Source organism: Schistocerca gregaria, chromosome X (assembly GCF_023897955.1).
Source record: "Schistocerca gregaria isolate iqSchGreg1 chromosome X, iqSchGreg1.2, whole genome shotgun sequence".
Lineage (NCBI taxonomy): Eukaryota > Metazoa > Arthropoda > Insecta > Orthoptera > Acrididae > Schistocerca > Schistocerca gregaria.
The window spans coordinates 160,020,992-160,037,494 of NC_064931.1; the positions used below are offsets into that span (position 1 = coordinate 160,020,992).

Below are 16,503 nucleotides of genomic sequence, written 5' to 3' on the forward strand. Positions count from 1 at the left end.
TGTACTGCTGTGCTGTAAGGGTGATGCAGATGATGACCAAAGGGACCCTGCTATGGAAAGAAATGGCACCCCAGTCTCCAGATAAATCTCTAGCCTGGAATCTCACTGACTGGTGTAGAATTGCCTTTAACGACAAATTCCACTTCGAAATGAGCCCCCATAACCAGCAAAGATGTAGTTGGAGGCATCCCAAACAGTGGTGGGATACCAACCCGATTCACCCGCCACATGACCCTACAAGCAAGAATGGAGTTTAATAGCAGGCTTTCTTTGGTTGTCATCCACAGCAGCTTTACAGCACAGCTGTAAATTGATGGTATTTTATGTCCCATTTTGTTGCCCTTCACGACAGCCATCCTAGGCTTACATTTCAGCAAGAGTATGCCCACCTCCACACGGCAAGAGTTTCTACGGCTTGTCTTCCTGCTTGACAAACCCTACCTTGGCCAGCAAGTTTGCCAAATCTCTTACCAACTGGGAAAGTTTGGAGCACTATGGGCAGGGCCATCCAATCAGCTCATGATTTTGATGATCTGATGGATCAGTTGCACAGAATTTGGCACGAGATCCTTCAGGAGGGCACCAAACAACTCTTATCAATCAGTGCCAAGCAGAGTAACTGCTCGCAAAAAGGCCATAGGTGGATGAATGAGTCACTAACTTGCTCAATCTGTGAAGCTCTCTCTCTTTAATAACTCATGAATTTTTTTCTGGAATTGTAATCATTTGTTTGTCTGAACACACACATTTCTGTCATATGTAGATAATTCCTTTGTGGTGATTCCTTCTTTTTGAGGGTATAAGAATGTGCCAGTCAACCAGAATTATTAGTTGCCGATTCTGCCTCAGCATCTAATATTTTTGGACTGAACCCTTAAGGTATTTGATTTCAAAGCTGCAGATCATGTTAATTTAGTGATAAACAGTTGTCTGAGCAAACGTTAGGTGAAGTGAGAGATTTTCTGGCTTACATTCAGCTTAAGCCACCAGCAACCTCAAAGTTTGGCCATGCTCACCCTTTCCCGTTTGCTATGAGAGATGTAGTTAAAGCTGAATTAGACATATTTGCTAGGAGATGTGTAGTTGAAGCTGAATTAGACAGACTACAGAAATTAGGGCTTATTTCACCGGTAGCATCAAGCCACTGGGCAACACCATTGGTAGTGGTTAAAAACTGAATGGATAAATTCAGTTGTGTGGCAATTTTGAATCCACAATTAACACCCGAAGTGAGGGGGACATTTATCCAATTGTTCATACTGAGGAGTTATTGGGGAGAGTGGCTGTTAGGCATCTTGCAAATCAGTATTCAAAAAATAGTGCCCATCTGCAGTTGCCCCTCAATGCTGAGTCACAGCAATTGCTCGTTATCAATATGCCATTTGGCTTATGTAAGTTTACCACGTTACCTTTTGGTGTTGCTCAGCCCCTGGAATTATTCAGCATTTTATTGAGTACAGAGTTTGTCATATCCTGAAGTGTGCAACTTATCTGGATGATTTAACTGTGACAGGTACCACTAGGGGATAATATTTGTAAAACTTACAGGCAGTGTTTCATGCACTGGAGGACAGTGGTCCACATTGTTAAGTTAGGAAAGTGTACTTTTTTGCATCCACTGTGAAGTCTTTACGGCATTTCTTAATTAAGGAGGGAATTAAAACCACTATGACCGTGTCAAAGCTATTACTCAGGTGCCCATCCCTCTGAACTTAAAGAAGCTGCAGTCATTCTTTGGCAAGATCAACTATTACAATGAATTCATGCCAAATGCCTTAGAGCTCTCTCAACCTCTCAATCAACTTCGCATGAAAGGTGTGAAATTTTTTTGGTAAGATGCTTGTCAATGAGCTTTTTTGTGACAAACACTATTTACACATTGCTCCTTTGAACGACAGAAAAGCTTAATACTGGGTGTCGACACATCACAATATGTGATTGGTGCCTTACTATCCCACAGAAATCAAGACAGATCAGAGCAACCATCTCGCCCACCCAAACGGATCACTCCCAGATAGAGAGAGACACTAGCCATAGCCTATGGTGGTAAGAAGTTTCATTTTCTACTACATGGCTATAACTTCACTTGGTCACAGGTCATCAACTGTTGATATCATTAGCCAGACTTTCTGACAAGACTGGTCAGAGACTACATCATTGGGCATTATTCCTTAGCAATTATTTTTATGATATTCATTTTTGAACCATCGCACAACATGGGAATGCTGGTTCATTGTCCATGTAGTCCATTGGCCCTGATGAGGAGTTTAATAGGGCGGAAACAGTTTGTTTTGAGCTTGACTATTCATTAAGACACAATCCTGCAAAATTTTCCCATCACCACCAAGGAAGTAGCAGCAGCCGCAAGTCACAAATCAGTGTTGCTGCAGTGGTTCAATCAGCATGGCTTGTGCACCTTCGTAAGGACACCCATCCCAATTTTCCATCTTACTTCAGTATGAAAGAACGTCTTAATGTATGTCAGGGAGTGTTGTTGCCTACAATGAAGAATGACAAGTGCCGCATTGTAGATTCAAATTCACTCTGTCCACGGGTCGTCCAGTTGTCACATTCTTCTCACTGGGGCACATTTCATTTGAAAGCATTAGCTTGACATCATGTGCATTGGCCTGTGATAAGCACTAATATCAAATGTGCAGTGAGAGAGTGTCATTAACACAGAACCAGGTGTACTCTCCCAGAAAGCTTTTGTGGTGGCAACAACTGTCTCAGCTGTGGGAAAGAGTGCACATGGATGTCATCAGTCATTTTCAAGGGGAATTGTGGGCGACACTGGTGGACGCCCTATCCAATACTCCCTATACAGCACAGGTGTCGACCAACAGCAAGATCTACTATCATGGCACTCCCAACTATATTTGCAACAAAGGGTGCATTAGTCATGCTGGTATCTTATAACGACCTCTAATTTACGGCACCAGAGTTTCAGGCGTCCTGTCGTCACAATGGTATCCGTCAACTAACCACCACTCCCTTTTACCCAGCTTGTAACTCCAAGCCAGAGTAGAGGGTCAGGTCGCTTAAGACCCAAATGTGATAGGTGGGGCAAAGTAGCCAGTAGGTGAGGCTCTTTCACATTTCTTAGCCACATACCACACCACCTTGGTAAATCGGTGTAGTCAGGTGGAGATGTTGCAGTGACAACAGCCCCACACATTGTTGGATCTCTTGCACCCTACCCCCAATGCCCAGTAGCCATATTTTATACCCCACTTCCTGAAGGCTTTGTTGGTCTGGACTTGTGTACGGTTTTGACAGGTTAGCTCGCTGGTCATTAGAACTCACTGTTGACAACTTGGTTAGGCTCAGACATAGTGTAGTGTTTTCTCAAGTTTGTGAATTTATACTTTTTAACCCATACACCAAGAAAGAGTTGCTAAATTTGTCTATCAGCCTTCACAGTCTCTCATAATACAGCTTCATTGGAGGCCATCCAATCTTGAGAGTCAGTCATTTTTTATTTTTGCCCTGTCAGTGCAGCACTACAACAGCAAGGTCGTGCACTCAAATTTTGTGCTACATTTCAGCTGCATGGTTTAGTAAGTGGGCACCAGTCGACAAGTACAAGTAGAAAGCAACGGCAGCTAAACCCTCCTCAGTCTCATGATATGGAACTACAGCAACAAGGATGAAGCCAGTATAGCACTAATGTAAGAGTGGCACCTTTATTTCTAATATATGCAACTCTCGTCATGAGGCTCATATTTGCTCCGTTTCTGGTCTCTAATCTGTATACAGCTTTCCATTGACACCAAACATATATAAAAGTATAGACTTTAATGTATACGGCAAGTATCATGTCTAATTACACTCTATCACATAAGCATATTTTTGATTGTTACAATTATATTATGTTATACTGACACAAAACAATACCTCATGCTACACACCCGTGAGAAAACAGTAACAAACCTCTATTTCACGTGTAGTGTACTGCTGAACACGTATCCACAGAAAGGACCGTAAATTATTTAATAGTCCCATTCCTCCAGTCCCTCCACCTTGTAGAAACTTAAATGCAACATATGTCAATATATAGTCCCAACGAAACACAACAGGTTCGTCTGCCATGCTGTCAACTGCAACAAAAATCCCAACACACGATCTAATAAATATAGTACACACTTAGTTCTTTATTTACTTGCTACACCATATTATGATATATGTGATGAAAATGATGACGTGGTTTGAGGGACAGAAAATACTAACCTATTAATTTGCTGTAGATAGGGACATAGAGATTTATAATACGGCCTCCTGCTAGGAGTAGTAAGCAAAAAATTACTCTCAGTTCCAGCAGAATACTTTTCTTTGGCCATAAGAATGGGAAAAGTTTCTTTAGCTTACTCCAAAAATTCCTGAATGTGGAACCCTGAGAAGTGGTGTCATTTCCCTGTAAAAGTACACATTTAATATTATTACAATAGTAATATTTCTTCTCATACATGCACTTACTTTCACTAAATCAAAGTTAAATGGCACAATAACCTACCATGGAGATACGTAGATCATTGTGAGAATGCAGCTGAGAGTAACTTGATGGTGATAAAACACCTGGTGCACAGAACCCAAGAATAAAAAGTGCAAAACAACCTGTGTACCTCAAACCAAATAAGACCAGCTCAATTTTCTCAGATAAACTGAAAATGAGAGGAAAAAAGTCAATGTCATTGATATCATCAGTCTGATAATTTCATAATCAAAAATATTCATAGTTTTCAAAATTTTCATGGTTGTCTACGAAGGTTTTTGTGGCATGTTAATGCAGTGAAATCTCCACATGTTACTTGCTATATAAGATCACACTGTGAGAACAATGTTCCGAAAATGCTCTTCTCTTGTGCCATCTTGTGAGAAATTCTGGGAAAGCAATTTTCAGAAAGGTGACACTATTTGTGTGTGTGTGTGTGTGTGTGTGTGTGTGTGTGTGTGTGTGTGTGTGTGTGTGTGTGTGTGTGTGTGTGTGTGAGAGAGAGAGAGAGAGAGAGAGAGAGAGAGAGAGAGAGAGAGAGAGAGAGAGATTGGGGGGGGGGGGGGGTATATCCTTCCCAAAAGTTTGTGCTTACACTATAATCTCATGAGGCAAGAAACCTGTGAAGATTTTATTGCAGTATTCAACCAATAATATGATTAAAATTGTGGCTTGTTGACCACTGATAAAAATGTGAAGGAATCATCCACTTCAACAAATGTTAAGATCTTTAGATGTGTGTGCAATCTCACTCTCACTCCTCCTCCTCCCCCCCCCCCCCCCCCCCCCTTTTCCGCAATCGCCTCAAACCATTCTAAGAAACCACCTGAGGCTATATAAACCTGCTCCACATAGCACAGAGTCCAGTTCCTAACGTAGGTCATGATTACAAACCACAGTCTAATTTGGCATGTCAGTCTATTCAATTCACATTAGTTATTGGCTGCAGTTGTAAAATTCAATCTCCTGTGGTGATGTTATTTTATATTTGTCTTATTGTAAAATTAAATGGTTGGTTTTAAAAGATAGACTGGAGTGTAGGCTTAAAGGTGTTGCAACAAAATCTTGCACTGGAAGTTCAAAGGTGGTTCACCCAGAAAATGTGGCATCACCCTCAAGGATTTCAGACAGAGACAGACTCATGAAGGTGATGTAATGACTCCAAGCTTCCTGGTTTCAAGCAGTAAGATATCTAACGACTCCCTACATGTGAAAGAATTATAATGAATCTTTCATGATTTTTTTATTTGCAGCTCACTTCTCTGTGTGTTATGTACTAAGCTACTAGTGAATAGTTCCATGGTACCTGCTAAGATGTGCTGACGTTTAGAAAATGCCGTTGATGATGCGGGCTTCAATCCATAACCAGGTTGGAGGGAGGGATCCATAACCAGGTTTGAGGGAAGGTGGGATGGAGTGGGAGGGGGGGGGGGGGGGGGGGGGAGTGAGCAAAAGACCAATGGCAGAGAAAGTGCAATATACAGCACTGAAATGAGTAAGGGAACCATTATTAAGAATGCTCAGGTCATGGGCTGCAAGAAATTGGTCAATGGAGGGTAATGGGCATTAAAATCCACAAGGTGGAGGAAAGGAAGGGAGGAGGAGGGCAGTAGGTGTAGGTGACATGTCAGGAGGGAGACAGATTGTAATCCATGACCGCACAGTCCAAGCAGACCCAGACGGCAACTGCTTCTAATGTGGTATGAAGGGGGGATCCATGTATTATCATCATCAGTATGGACCAACGTGCAGACACCAGAGATCTGCAAAGAGCCACCCCTTTTCCAACAGAAAGCACACAATCTGCAAAGGGTCGGTGAGTGAGCATCAGCAATACAACTTTCCTTGCCCTTCTGTTTTATCAGTCAGGAAGGGCAGGGCACAGAGGGAGAGCAGGTTTCTGCACGAGATCCAGAACTGACAGAATGGGCAACCTTGGGGCACATGCCTCTGGCCTGGAGACAAAGGGCGATGGGAGGGGTCCCGGCAGGGAACCTCATCACCAGCGGGCACCGTAGAAGGGGGGACACTTCTCTGGCCAATAAGGGCGTGTAGCACAGGAGGAAAGGGCATGGGAACCGCAGGGGAAAGGGGGAGGAAACTGGTGCAGCACTGGTGAAATGATGGCGGAGGGGAGGGGGGGGGGTGGGAAGGACATAAAAGGAGTAGAGTTAGAGGTCATCGACACAGCATGAAATCTGTCGTATTTCAGACGAGCCTCAGTGTAGGACAAATTATCAAGGGACTTATACTTCCATATCTTCTTCTCCTCTCATAAACCAGCCAGTCTGGCGAATGTGAAGAGTGACTGTTGTGGCAATCAACAGACACGGGTAGTGAAACACAGGGGCTCCTCTCATGGGGTGGGTGTCCAAATCCACCGCACAGAGGGTCCATTGTTCAGTGGGAAGGTGTGCCCAAAACTCAAGCACAAAAAACCTCATGGGTGGCATAACATATGGCATCGCTTCACATCATACCTATAACATGTAACCTTGACCTTCTCAGGGAGGGTATCTCCTCAAATGCCAAAATAAAGGTTTCGGTATCAGTGCAATTGTCCTGACACCAAACAAAATGAACACCCCGTCACTCCATACTGGCTCAGAGCTCTCAGAGCTCATTGTCAGTTGGAAGGATGAGATCCCTATGAAAAAGGGCTCCCTGAACCATATTCAAAGACTGGTGTGGAGTAATGGACAACAGAACAAAACAAGATGGTCACGGGCATGAAGAGCTGCAGATTTGGCAGCAGAGGATGCTTTTCATCAACAGCAAACCCGGCTGCATCTTACAGAGAGATGCCACTTTGCCAAGCTTGTCTTCAATGTTTTCCATAAAAAATAATGGCTTGGTGGCGGTGGACATGTCCCTGTCCGTTCTAATGCAGACCAGGTTGTGGGGTAAGTGTCCCCTCCCAAGCTGACAAGCCTGGCCCTCCTCCAAGGGTGTAGCTCGGGAAGTGAAGGCACAGGGTCATAAGAGGCAGCTTTAAATGACACATTACAAACCGAAGAGACGGCCATACAAGAACGACCAGTTTTTTGGAGACTGATGTGTTTCATAAGAAATGCATCCACTCTCATACCATCCACTCTGATCAGGGGCTCTCCCCATGGGTGCCCCCCAGCCACAGCAAGGACTGTCTGGCACAGCGGCCATTGCCGAGTTCCAATGGTCCAGAATGACCAGCAACTACTCCTTGGAACACGCGGGGAGGCAACAGTTCACGCATCAGAAGTGCGATTCCTGTGTCTATGATGGGAAAAAGAAGAAGGGAGGCAGAGGGGGAGAGGTATCCATGCCATAGATGCTAGGGACAGAGTTTTCCCTAAATGACTCACACTATGGAGATAAAATTTAGAAGTGGAGGTCAAACCCCACAGGGGGACCAAAATTGACAAAAAGGAAGGATGAAAAGGAAAAGCAAAACCAAAAGGCAAGGGGAACAAAATCAGAAGGAATACAGGCAACCAAGACGACATCCAGGTCAACGTAAGTAAGAACACAGAGAGAGGGGAAGGTGGCAGAAGGCAAGGAGTAACGACAGGGACAGAGGGGCATCGGGAACAAAATCCAACCCAGGAAGGAAGAATGGGCCACAACAGCTCGGGCCTCCTGTGCACCAAGCACAAATTCATGAAAGAACTGTGAGCCCCTTGGGGCTATTCAGGAGGATTATCCACCCATGACCTCTCTGGTGCCTGGGTGTGAATGCTAACCAGTATTCCGCCCAAATCCACTGGGAGTGATTTTTTCTCCATTTCTTTTCTTTCTCTTACTTTCTTTCTTTGGATTAGTAGGTCCAGTCCACCATCATGTCCCATGGTGGCTGCCAAATGATGTAGAGTTTATAGCTAAAAGGATTTATGGGAGCTCACAGTCCCCAGCTCGGGAACTTCAGGTACCCCAAAGAGATATCCAGCCAAAGCAGAGTTCCCTGAGGTACAGATCATTTGGCATGACCCTGGAGGAACTTCCAGCTTATCAACTACATAGGATGTAGAGACCATTACCCTCCACTGACACGAACCTGAATCTTATACCACACACTTCACGGGTTTTGAGAGGCTGTAAATACTGCATCCATATGAAGATTATCTGATTCTAGAGAGAGAGAGAGAGAGAGAGAGAGAGAGAGAGAGAGAGAGAGAGAGAGAGAGAGAGAGAGAGACTGACACTTAATAAACACTTAAGACATGACACAAAAACAATGACGGAAAGCATTAAGAGGAGGTGAACAACTGAATAATTCTTTATAATTAATTCTTACATCTAAGGCATGGCAACTTACTTTGCGAAGTCAAACCACGAATCAAGTTTATGAATGTCAACAAATACAATATTTTCCTTCACAAATGTTAAACTCCAAAACAGCAGCAATGTAAGACTGTGGCCATATGGTGGAACTGATGGTAGCAAGTAATTACGCTCATCCATGAGTAGGCGCAATGCAAAACCGTATGTCACTACAGCAGAAACGCAATTAAGGATCTGTAATAAAATAATATATAGTAAGTAATGTGGAGTTGTGCAAAACCATATGTCACTACAGCAGAAATGCAATTAAGGCTTTGTAATAAAATAATATATAGTAAGTAATGTGGAGTTGTGCATATATGCGAAAGAAATGGCCTGCCTTCCCCATTAGACTGTCCCAGACTTCAACTTCTAGATATTTCACATTGTACTTGTTCTCAGTCAGTTATCACTAATGTGTAATGGGACAATAGTCAGCCCTTCTAGCTACACGTACACAACAGACTGAAGGTTAACTACCAATCCCTGCACCATGCACAATTTCTTGCACTTTTGCACTCAATACATCATCATAGAAGATAATGTGACTTTAATAAGGTTCGTATAAAATGCAATGCCCAAAACATGAACACATCAGAAAAATATACAAAAAGAACGTGGTACAGAAACTGTTTCTTCAGAATGCATTTGTGTGGTGAATAAATGCATTATTTTTGTCATTTATTCAGCATAATCAAACAGCACCTGTCAAGATAACTGATTTGAAACTACAAGCAACTTACATCATCCGAGTTCCCTGAGGTACAGATCATTTGGCATGGCCCAGGAGGAACTTCAGCTAATCAACATCAAATCTACACTTACAGCACGAGAAGAAACAATTGTCTGCTAAGAAATTTTACAATACAGGTAATGCCATTGAAAATGCAACAAATTTGAACTGTATTCTCACATTTCCGAATGGGTCCCAATTCTTTACGGTTCTCATGATAAACTATGAAACCCAAATAATTTTTTTTTCTTTTAGGAGCAGAAACTTATGATTTAAAGTTGTCCAATTTCTATTAGTTACTTGGGAGATACGTGTATATTCTCACATAAGCAGTGAAAAATTCTTGTTGGCCAGTTTGTGTGTTTTATGGTATCATTTTTTGTGCTACTTATTTAGAATGCCACACAGTTCTTTCCCATTTCTCTTCGCAATGAAAATGTGATGGCATAAACATTACCTATACAATTTTATATCTATACACAGTTTAAGACTGGTAGTATGTTACACCCATTGAGATAGTGTAACATTTTCAACAAAACCAATTAAGACACAAAAAAGAAAGGAGACTTAAGGCATTGTTGGCTGAAAGGGCCCAAAGAGTTGGTCAACTGCTTTAATGGAAACTGTTTTCTTGCTCCACATTTAATAGCCCCTTTCTGTGCAGTGTACGAGAATCGTGTCTGAAGTGCAAATGTTGGCTTTAGGTGGCTAACATATGTATGCAGTGTGGTGTCACGTTTATGTTGCCTGGTGACAAGAAAAGGGGGACAGTGAAAACTGGTACCAACATACAGCCTAGCCCTCACTAACAGAACTGAGGGGCCCACTTTGTGTAACATCCCCACACAACAGACGGATCACTATCAACAGAGACACATGGCCTCATTTCACGAGACACTTCAGAGAGGTTTTAAATTCAAACTTAAACACTGGCACAAAGTATGCTTACCAGAAACTTTATCCCACCAACTCTGTTCTGCTCGGTGGCAAAATAATGATGGTGAAAATGTTTTCCACCATCATAATTTGACCTAGCTACCTAAAGGACAGGCACCATCACAAAACCCACAAAGGTCGGCATTGATGATGAAATGTACAGTTTGAATTAAGTAATGTTTACTGGAACGTAGGTACTGACATTCGTTTAAACAACAACATGAAGTCATATAGTTAATGAACATGTTTCTACTTTCACTGTCTGGTTAAAACAACTTACAATTTAAGTACCAAATTTTGTGTAATATTATACACAATTTTCCATTTTAATTTATTTAAAAAATGTAACTTCCTCTCATGGTATCCTGTGCTATCAACATATCCTGCACTATCAATACCACACTCCACCAGCCCACATCTAGAAGTTGGCAGTAACTCATGTGACTGCAGTGCCAACATGTGGCCAGCTCCAAGGCACACCTTCAGCCCACAGGCCAGTGTCACCGCAGAGCTGACAAAAAGGATGCCTCACCGAATTCCATATCATCTGTTCGTCAAGTTCCACCTATCTAGTGTAAACGTTGCCAATTAGCCTCTGTAGATATTGTGGCTATCTAAATGGCATTTCTTGAGGACTCTGAAGTGTGCTCTGGACTTGCTGTTATTCAAGGTCAGTAAGAGAAGTGATCAAACACTACAGATGCAGCCCATTTTTCTGCTCTCCATCTTGGAACCCACCCACTCCTTTGCACCCACCATCCAGACAACCAAACATCTGGAAATGGAAAACTACATTTGGTCACTACCAAGTTCTACTTCTCACTGTAGAAACAACTGGCGCAAGTATTAATTGTGTGTATTTCTTTCAGAACATTGGGCCTTCAACTGACTGCTTTTTTTGTGCTTTTCACAGGCTGTTCTTTCTAGTGATACTAATCCGAGCTTTCTTTAGTGGTTGTGCTCTGTTTGCAAGCATTATTTTTGTGTGTTTCATCACGACCAGTAATGCGCAAGCACTGTCAGTATCTCAGACTGTCCAGATACAGCAACTCGTGGAAATCACAGCTGAACTGCTGCGCAAGAAAACTTAATGGCACCACCACCACCACCACCACCACCACCACCTGTTTCCATACTGCCATTCTGAGTACTTGATTCTACACAAGAGTAACGGTTTGAGTACCACACACAGCACGCCTCCGAGTTCGTGGTGCATCACGTAGAAAGGACAGCCTCAGCTGCCTTCAACTCCTTCCCACCAGTGCTGGATGAGAGCCACAGATGTGAACATAGTACCATTGCCATTGTTGCAGTGTTAGGAACACCAACAGTGGGAACGACCCCCCCCTTTTACCTTGCCATCGTCTGGTGGGCCGCCATGAAACCAGAAGATGTTCCTTCCCTGAACATAGGTCTGCACCCTATAGCCCATTTTTTGGCTGATGTTTCCAGCTATTGGCAAGACAAATATTGGGCTGTGGGCAAGAAAAAGTTCCGGCTGCTGCCTCCTCAGTGGAGCTGTCCTAAAGGATGTTGCACCAATATCCAGCCAGTCTGACAGTGAGTTCTGCTTGTCTAGTCTCAGTGTTGTCCATTATCCTCTGTCATCGTCGAGGATATCGAACCAGGCTATCTCAAGGAATTTCCTTGGATCATGGTCTGGGCTTGCTGTAACTAAAGTTAAGTGAAATAGGTTTCTTAAACACTGTATCTCAATATTCTGCTCTGTCTTAGAACCTACCACCCCTGGACATCCACCAATAGGATGAACAAACATACTCATTGTGTTAATACACGCAATAAGAAGTTAAAGTACTGGGAGAAAGTGATGTGGATGGTGTCCTTTATAAATTTCAAGATATGCTAACACAAGATATAAATAGCTCAAAAACTGGGATACTCACCATATATCCATATATGCAACCATCATTTATTACAGTGGCTTGTAAACCAAATCGAATTATTGCCAATACTGGCAAAAATAACATTAACAAAATCTGAATTACAAACAACTTGGACTTCGGAAGCAGTGCTGATTCCACCAGTGTTCCATAACGTCTGTACAGTCTCAGTCGCCATCCTCCTAGTAATAAAACTAGTCCACTGATAACACAGCTTGCAACTGTTTCTGTGAAACATGGTGACAGACCAGGGTGGAGCCATACTTGGCTAAGAGTAATATTTGGTGGGCAGTACAGCATTCCGATCTTCGTTTATGCCTCAGCTATTATCTGAAAAAAATTACAGATAATAAAAAAATAAACAAGATCACAATTTCTACAATTACCACAACTAAGTTTCAAATGTTAAGAGACAGTTATAGAATGACAAGAATGGGGAAACAACCTGACACGTTTCTATAGGCACTGTCCTGGTATTTGCTTAATCTCTTTACAGAAACCATGAAAAACCTAAATCAAGCAGATTTGAACACTGTTGTAATGAAAGTACCACATTGTTCAGTTCAGAGAGAGAGAGAGAGAGAGAGAGAGAGAGAGAGAGAGAGAGAGAGAGAGAGAGAGAGAGAACTAATTTTGTAGATATTTACTTGGCATTGCTGTATGTGTTACAAATATACTAAATGAAATTGTCTGTTCTGTCCCTGCTGAAAAATAAAATTACATCAATTAAAATCATTAACACGTCAATAGTGTGCTAGAGAAGAGCAAACCATCATATGGCAGTAAATAAATGCATGCATGCCCAAAGGAACAGATACTGCTGACAACTGACAGCCATATTAAATTACGATATGTATTCGCAAATTGTGAATACGACTGTATGATGACTATATGATTTACTAGTAATATATGAAAATTTGTGCCGGGCCGCGACCCGAACCTGACTTTCCCATTTTATGCAAGCAGTCACTCTACTTACCTCAGCAAAAACTTGGTGCCTAATTCTGATAGTACACAGTTATGACCTTCTGGAAGTACAGATTTTAAACTGTCAAGCACACTGTTTGTCACTTGCTCTGCCCCAATGCAGCCGCCTAAGTACTCTACAGCGGAGTGAGTAAAGATCTTTATGAAACACTGTTGACACTGATAACATGCTTTGTTCATTTTATCACATTGTGTGGTTTCTAACCTGCAGCATTTTTATATTGTGATTCACCACAGTGCTATTTAATTATTACTACCACTGTTGTGCATTTTTTTGTTTTTTTTTTTTTGTTTTTAAAGCTGACATAGTTAAGGGAAGTATATCTGCAAGAGATGCACTATTCTTCAACATGATAGGAAGGATTAAATTTTAAATCAAAAACCGTGAACAACATTCCATAATTATTTTTTAGTTACTTGCATTTCTTAATTGGTTTTTGAGGTTTTTTTATTTTTTTATCTGAAGAATATCAATACGAGGCCACTGTTAAAAAGTATTACATGTATATGTGCATGATTTTGACATATTACATACTCCTATTCTTTACTACTTCTCTCTCAGAAAAACATGCATTCTTGTACAAGATTACAAAACACAACAAGGAGATGTGTCCATTTGCCCCCTCCTCCTCTTCCCTCATGTTCAAGACCCCATGAATAGGGCAGCTCCAGTTGTCACTCCGCTGTGCAACACTTTGTGTTCGGAAATTTGGTGCCTTCGGTGAGACAGAATAAGTGACGCACAACTGGTGTGTGCAACATTTAAAAGCTGTACTTCCTGAAGGGCACAGCCACATTCTATCAGAATTAGGGACTAAATTTTCATATAAGATCAACTGCTGTAGTTGACGTCTTCCCAGTGTTCATTTTTCTCCTTAAAATATGAACTCGATTTGGTAATGTTTCCTTGTAAGGCGTACACAATAAAACAAAAGGGGAGAGAGAAAGAATGTCAGTGGAAGGATAAGAAATGATTACCACTATTGTTGGGGGAATGGGGCATTCAAATGGATAATAAGGGTAAGGATGTTTGTGACAGTGGTAAGAAGTGGTGGTACAGTACCATCACAAACCTAAAAATCTTTAAATCTCATAACTACAACACTTTTACAAATGGGAACTTCCAAGTCGACCAAATGGTCAAACAGAACCACTAACCCAGGAAACTGTAGCAGAGAAACATACTAAATGTCCTCAGAGTATCTTACAACGTGGCAGATGCTGACAAGTAGACAATTTAATGGTATCAGATCTTCTCAGTAAGAGCTCTATGGTATTCACATTTGTAGAACACTGAAAATGGCCAGCATGAAAGTTAGTAAGTAGGTCTTCTCTTCACAGTATGTCATGTTACGGGAAACAAAAATGTTTTCTGAATGGAAACCAGGACATCGACAGACTGCTTTGAAGTGAATTTTGTCCATTGAGACCGACACAATACGTACTGAAGTGCAGTCTACATTTCACAACCGCCAGTGATATTCATACACATCAACACATTAAAATTTTAGGAATTAGATGACATAATTTCTTTAAAAACTGCACTATTCATACACATTGGATACATGAACACTGTGATACCACAACAAATTTATCATTCCTATCAAAGTATTTTCATCCGCCCAGCCACATTGACTTCTGAAAAATGTTGTCCATCTGCTACATACATTGTCACTTTACCTTTCTGTTCTCTAAAGTGAGAAATAACATAACATGTCATACACTCTATGCTAATGGTGAGATTTAAAAATGGGAAACACATTAAAGAGTGTAGAGCCCATCAACAAGGGAACTATTTCAAGGTTGATGGTAATGCGTAAGGAATAAAGGCAAATAATGAGAAAATGCTACAAAAATAATGTATTTATCAGATATTGTAAATTATATATCACTGTGTGTAATAGGTCATACCCACTCTATTCTCCATCTCAAACTCTGTCTCTCTCTTTTCAAGAAACTCATCAACATAAGAAAAACACAAAACTCTCAATACATGGTGGTTATATTTAAGTTTCCATTACCTGAGCCAGTGTAGATGGATAGCTATTTACAGTATGGGCTAGCAGTGTTAGTGTCATAACTTGCTGTTAGGTGCCTGTACTGGTATGGTGATGTACAGTTGAAACACAAGCACTAGTGTGCATTATAGTTGCAGACAGCCATCACGGATCTGAACAAGGTGACCAGTGCTTTACTGCTAAAGCTATTGGTCAACAGTATTGGTCTTGTGGTAATTACTGAAGATTTTCGCTCAACATACTGCCATTAATAGAGCTTCTTAAAAAATTCTGTAAATACAACTAACTTAAATGGTAAAACTACTATCTTTGGAATTTAATAACAAAATTCAGAACTTCCATTTGTGACTTCTCAAACAATATGAAGCACGACTTAATGTACGCTTTTGGCTTCAGATGTACAGAGCTAGTGAAGCTAATTTACATAGTACCTACAGTACACTAATGAAGTCTCTCTTTATTTGATACAGCGAGAAATAACAGTGTGTAATCATTTGGCTTTTTAGATCATCACACCCCAGGATATGCAGTATTCTAGTGAAGCCTCTGTAAAATGTGACATTTTCCACTGAAAGCATAATGTTCCTGTCAAAGCAAACAACATGATTTCCCAATCACATTTACAATTCCTTGTAATCCGCTAGACTAAATCTGGACATTCACAACACAACCAATCTCAGACTACAGAACAGAAATTTAGACAAATTCTGAAAATTTGACAATTAGGGGTTTCCATTGGACAGCAGTCCATAAGAACTGAAGGGTCATCAACCTGTAATTTGGTATGAACGTCGTCATATTGCTAAACTTTGTCCTATAGCTTACCACAATCTGTACACTGATGCATTCCACTGGTAATAGGGAGAACCTGCATGTTTAGTGTGAAATTCAAATCTGTGCCAGTGTAGCTTCTCAAAGAACAAACCTCATTAGGTAGTTACAGTAGGAGGGGAGGAGGGGGGAGGGGGGAAAAAAGAAAAAGTACATAAGAATTGTAATACTTTAAGTCTGCAATTGGCTTTAAGTTAATTGTAGGAGGGAAAACTGTTGTTTCTGTGGACAAGCTTCAGAAACTCATGAATGCCCCTTTTGCCCCTTAACAATAGCCTCCCTACAAGTATCAAAGGAAGTAAAAAA

General features: G+C 41.3%; 1 protein-coding gene across 6 annotated transcripts in view; it reads right to left on the reverse strand.

The window, feature by feature from the left end:
* LOC126297856 (ATP-binding cassette sub-family B member 6) overlaps nt 1–16,503 on the reverse strand; it is a 114,508-nt gene that overhangs the window by 88,604 nt on the left and 9,401 nt on the right. For 5 of the 6 annotated variants that reach the window (XM_049989123.1, XM_049989125.1, XM_049989126.1 and 2 more), the window contains exons 2-6: nt 12,365–12,691; nt 8,787–8,986; nt 4,514–4,661; nt 4,231–4,414; nt 3,934–4,100 (exon numbers count right to left, since the gene is read on the reverse strand). In XM_049989123.1, the coding sequence (XP_049845080.1) occupies nt 3,934–4,100; nt 4,231–4,414; nt 4,514–4,661; nt 8,787–8,986; nt 12,365–12,661 (996 nt within the window). In that variant the 5' untranslated portion in view covers nt 12,662–12,691. The remainder of the gene's footprint in view (nt 1–3,933; nt 4,101–4,230; nt 4,415–4,513; nt 4,662–8,786; nt 8,987–12,364; nt 12,692–16,503) is intronic. The other variant, XM_049989127.1, reaches the window with a different exon arrangement.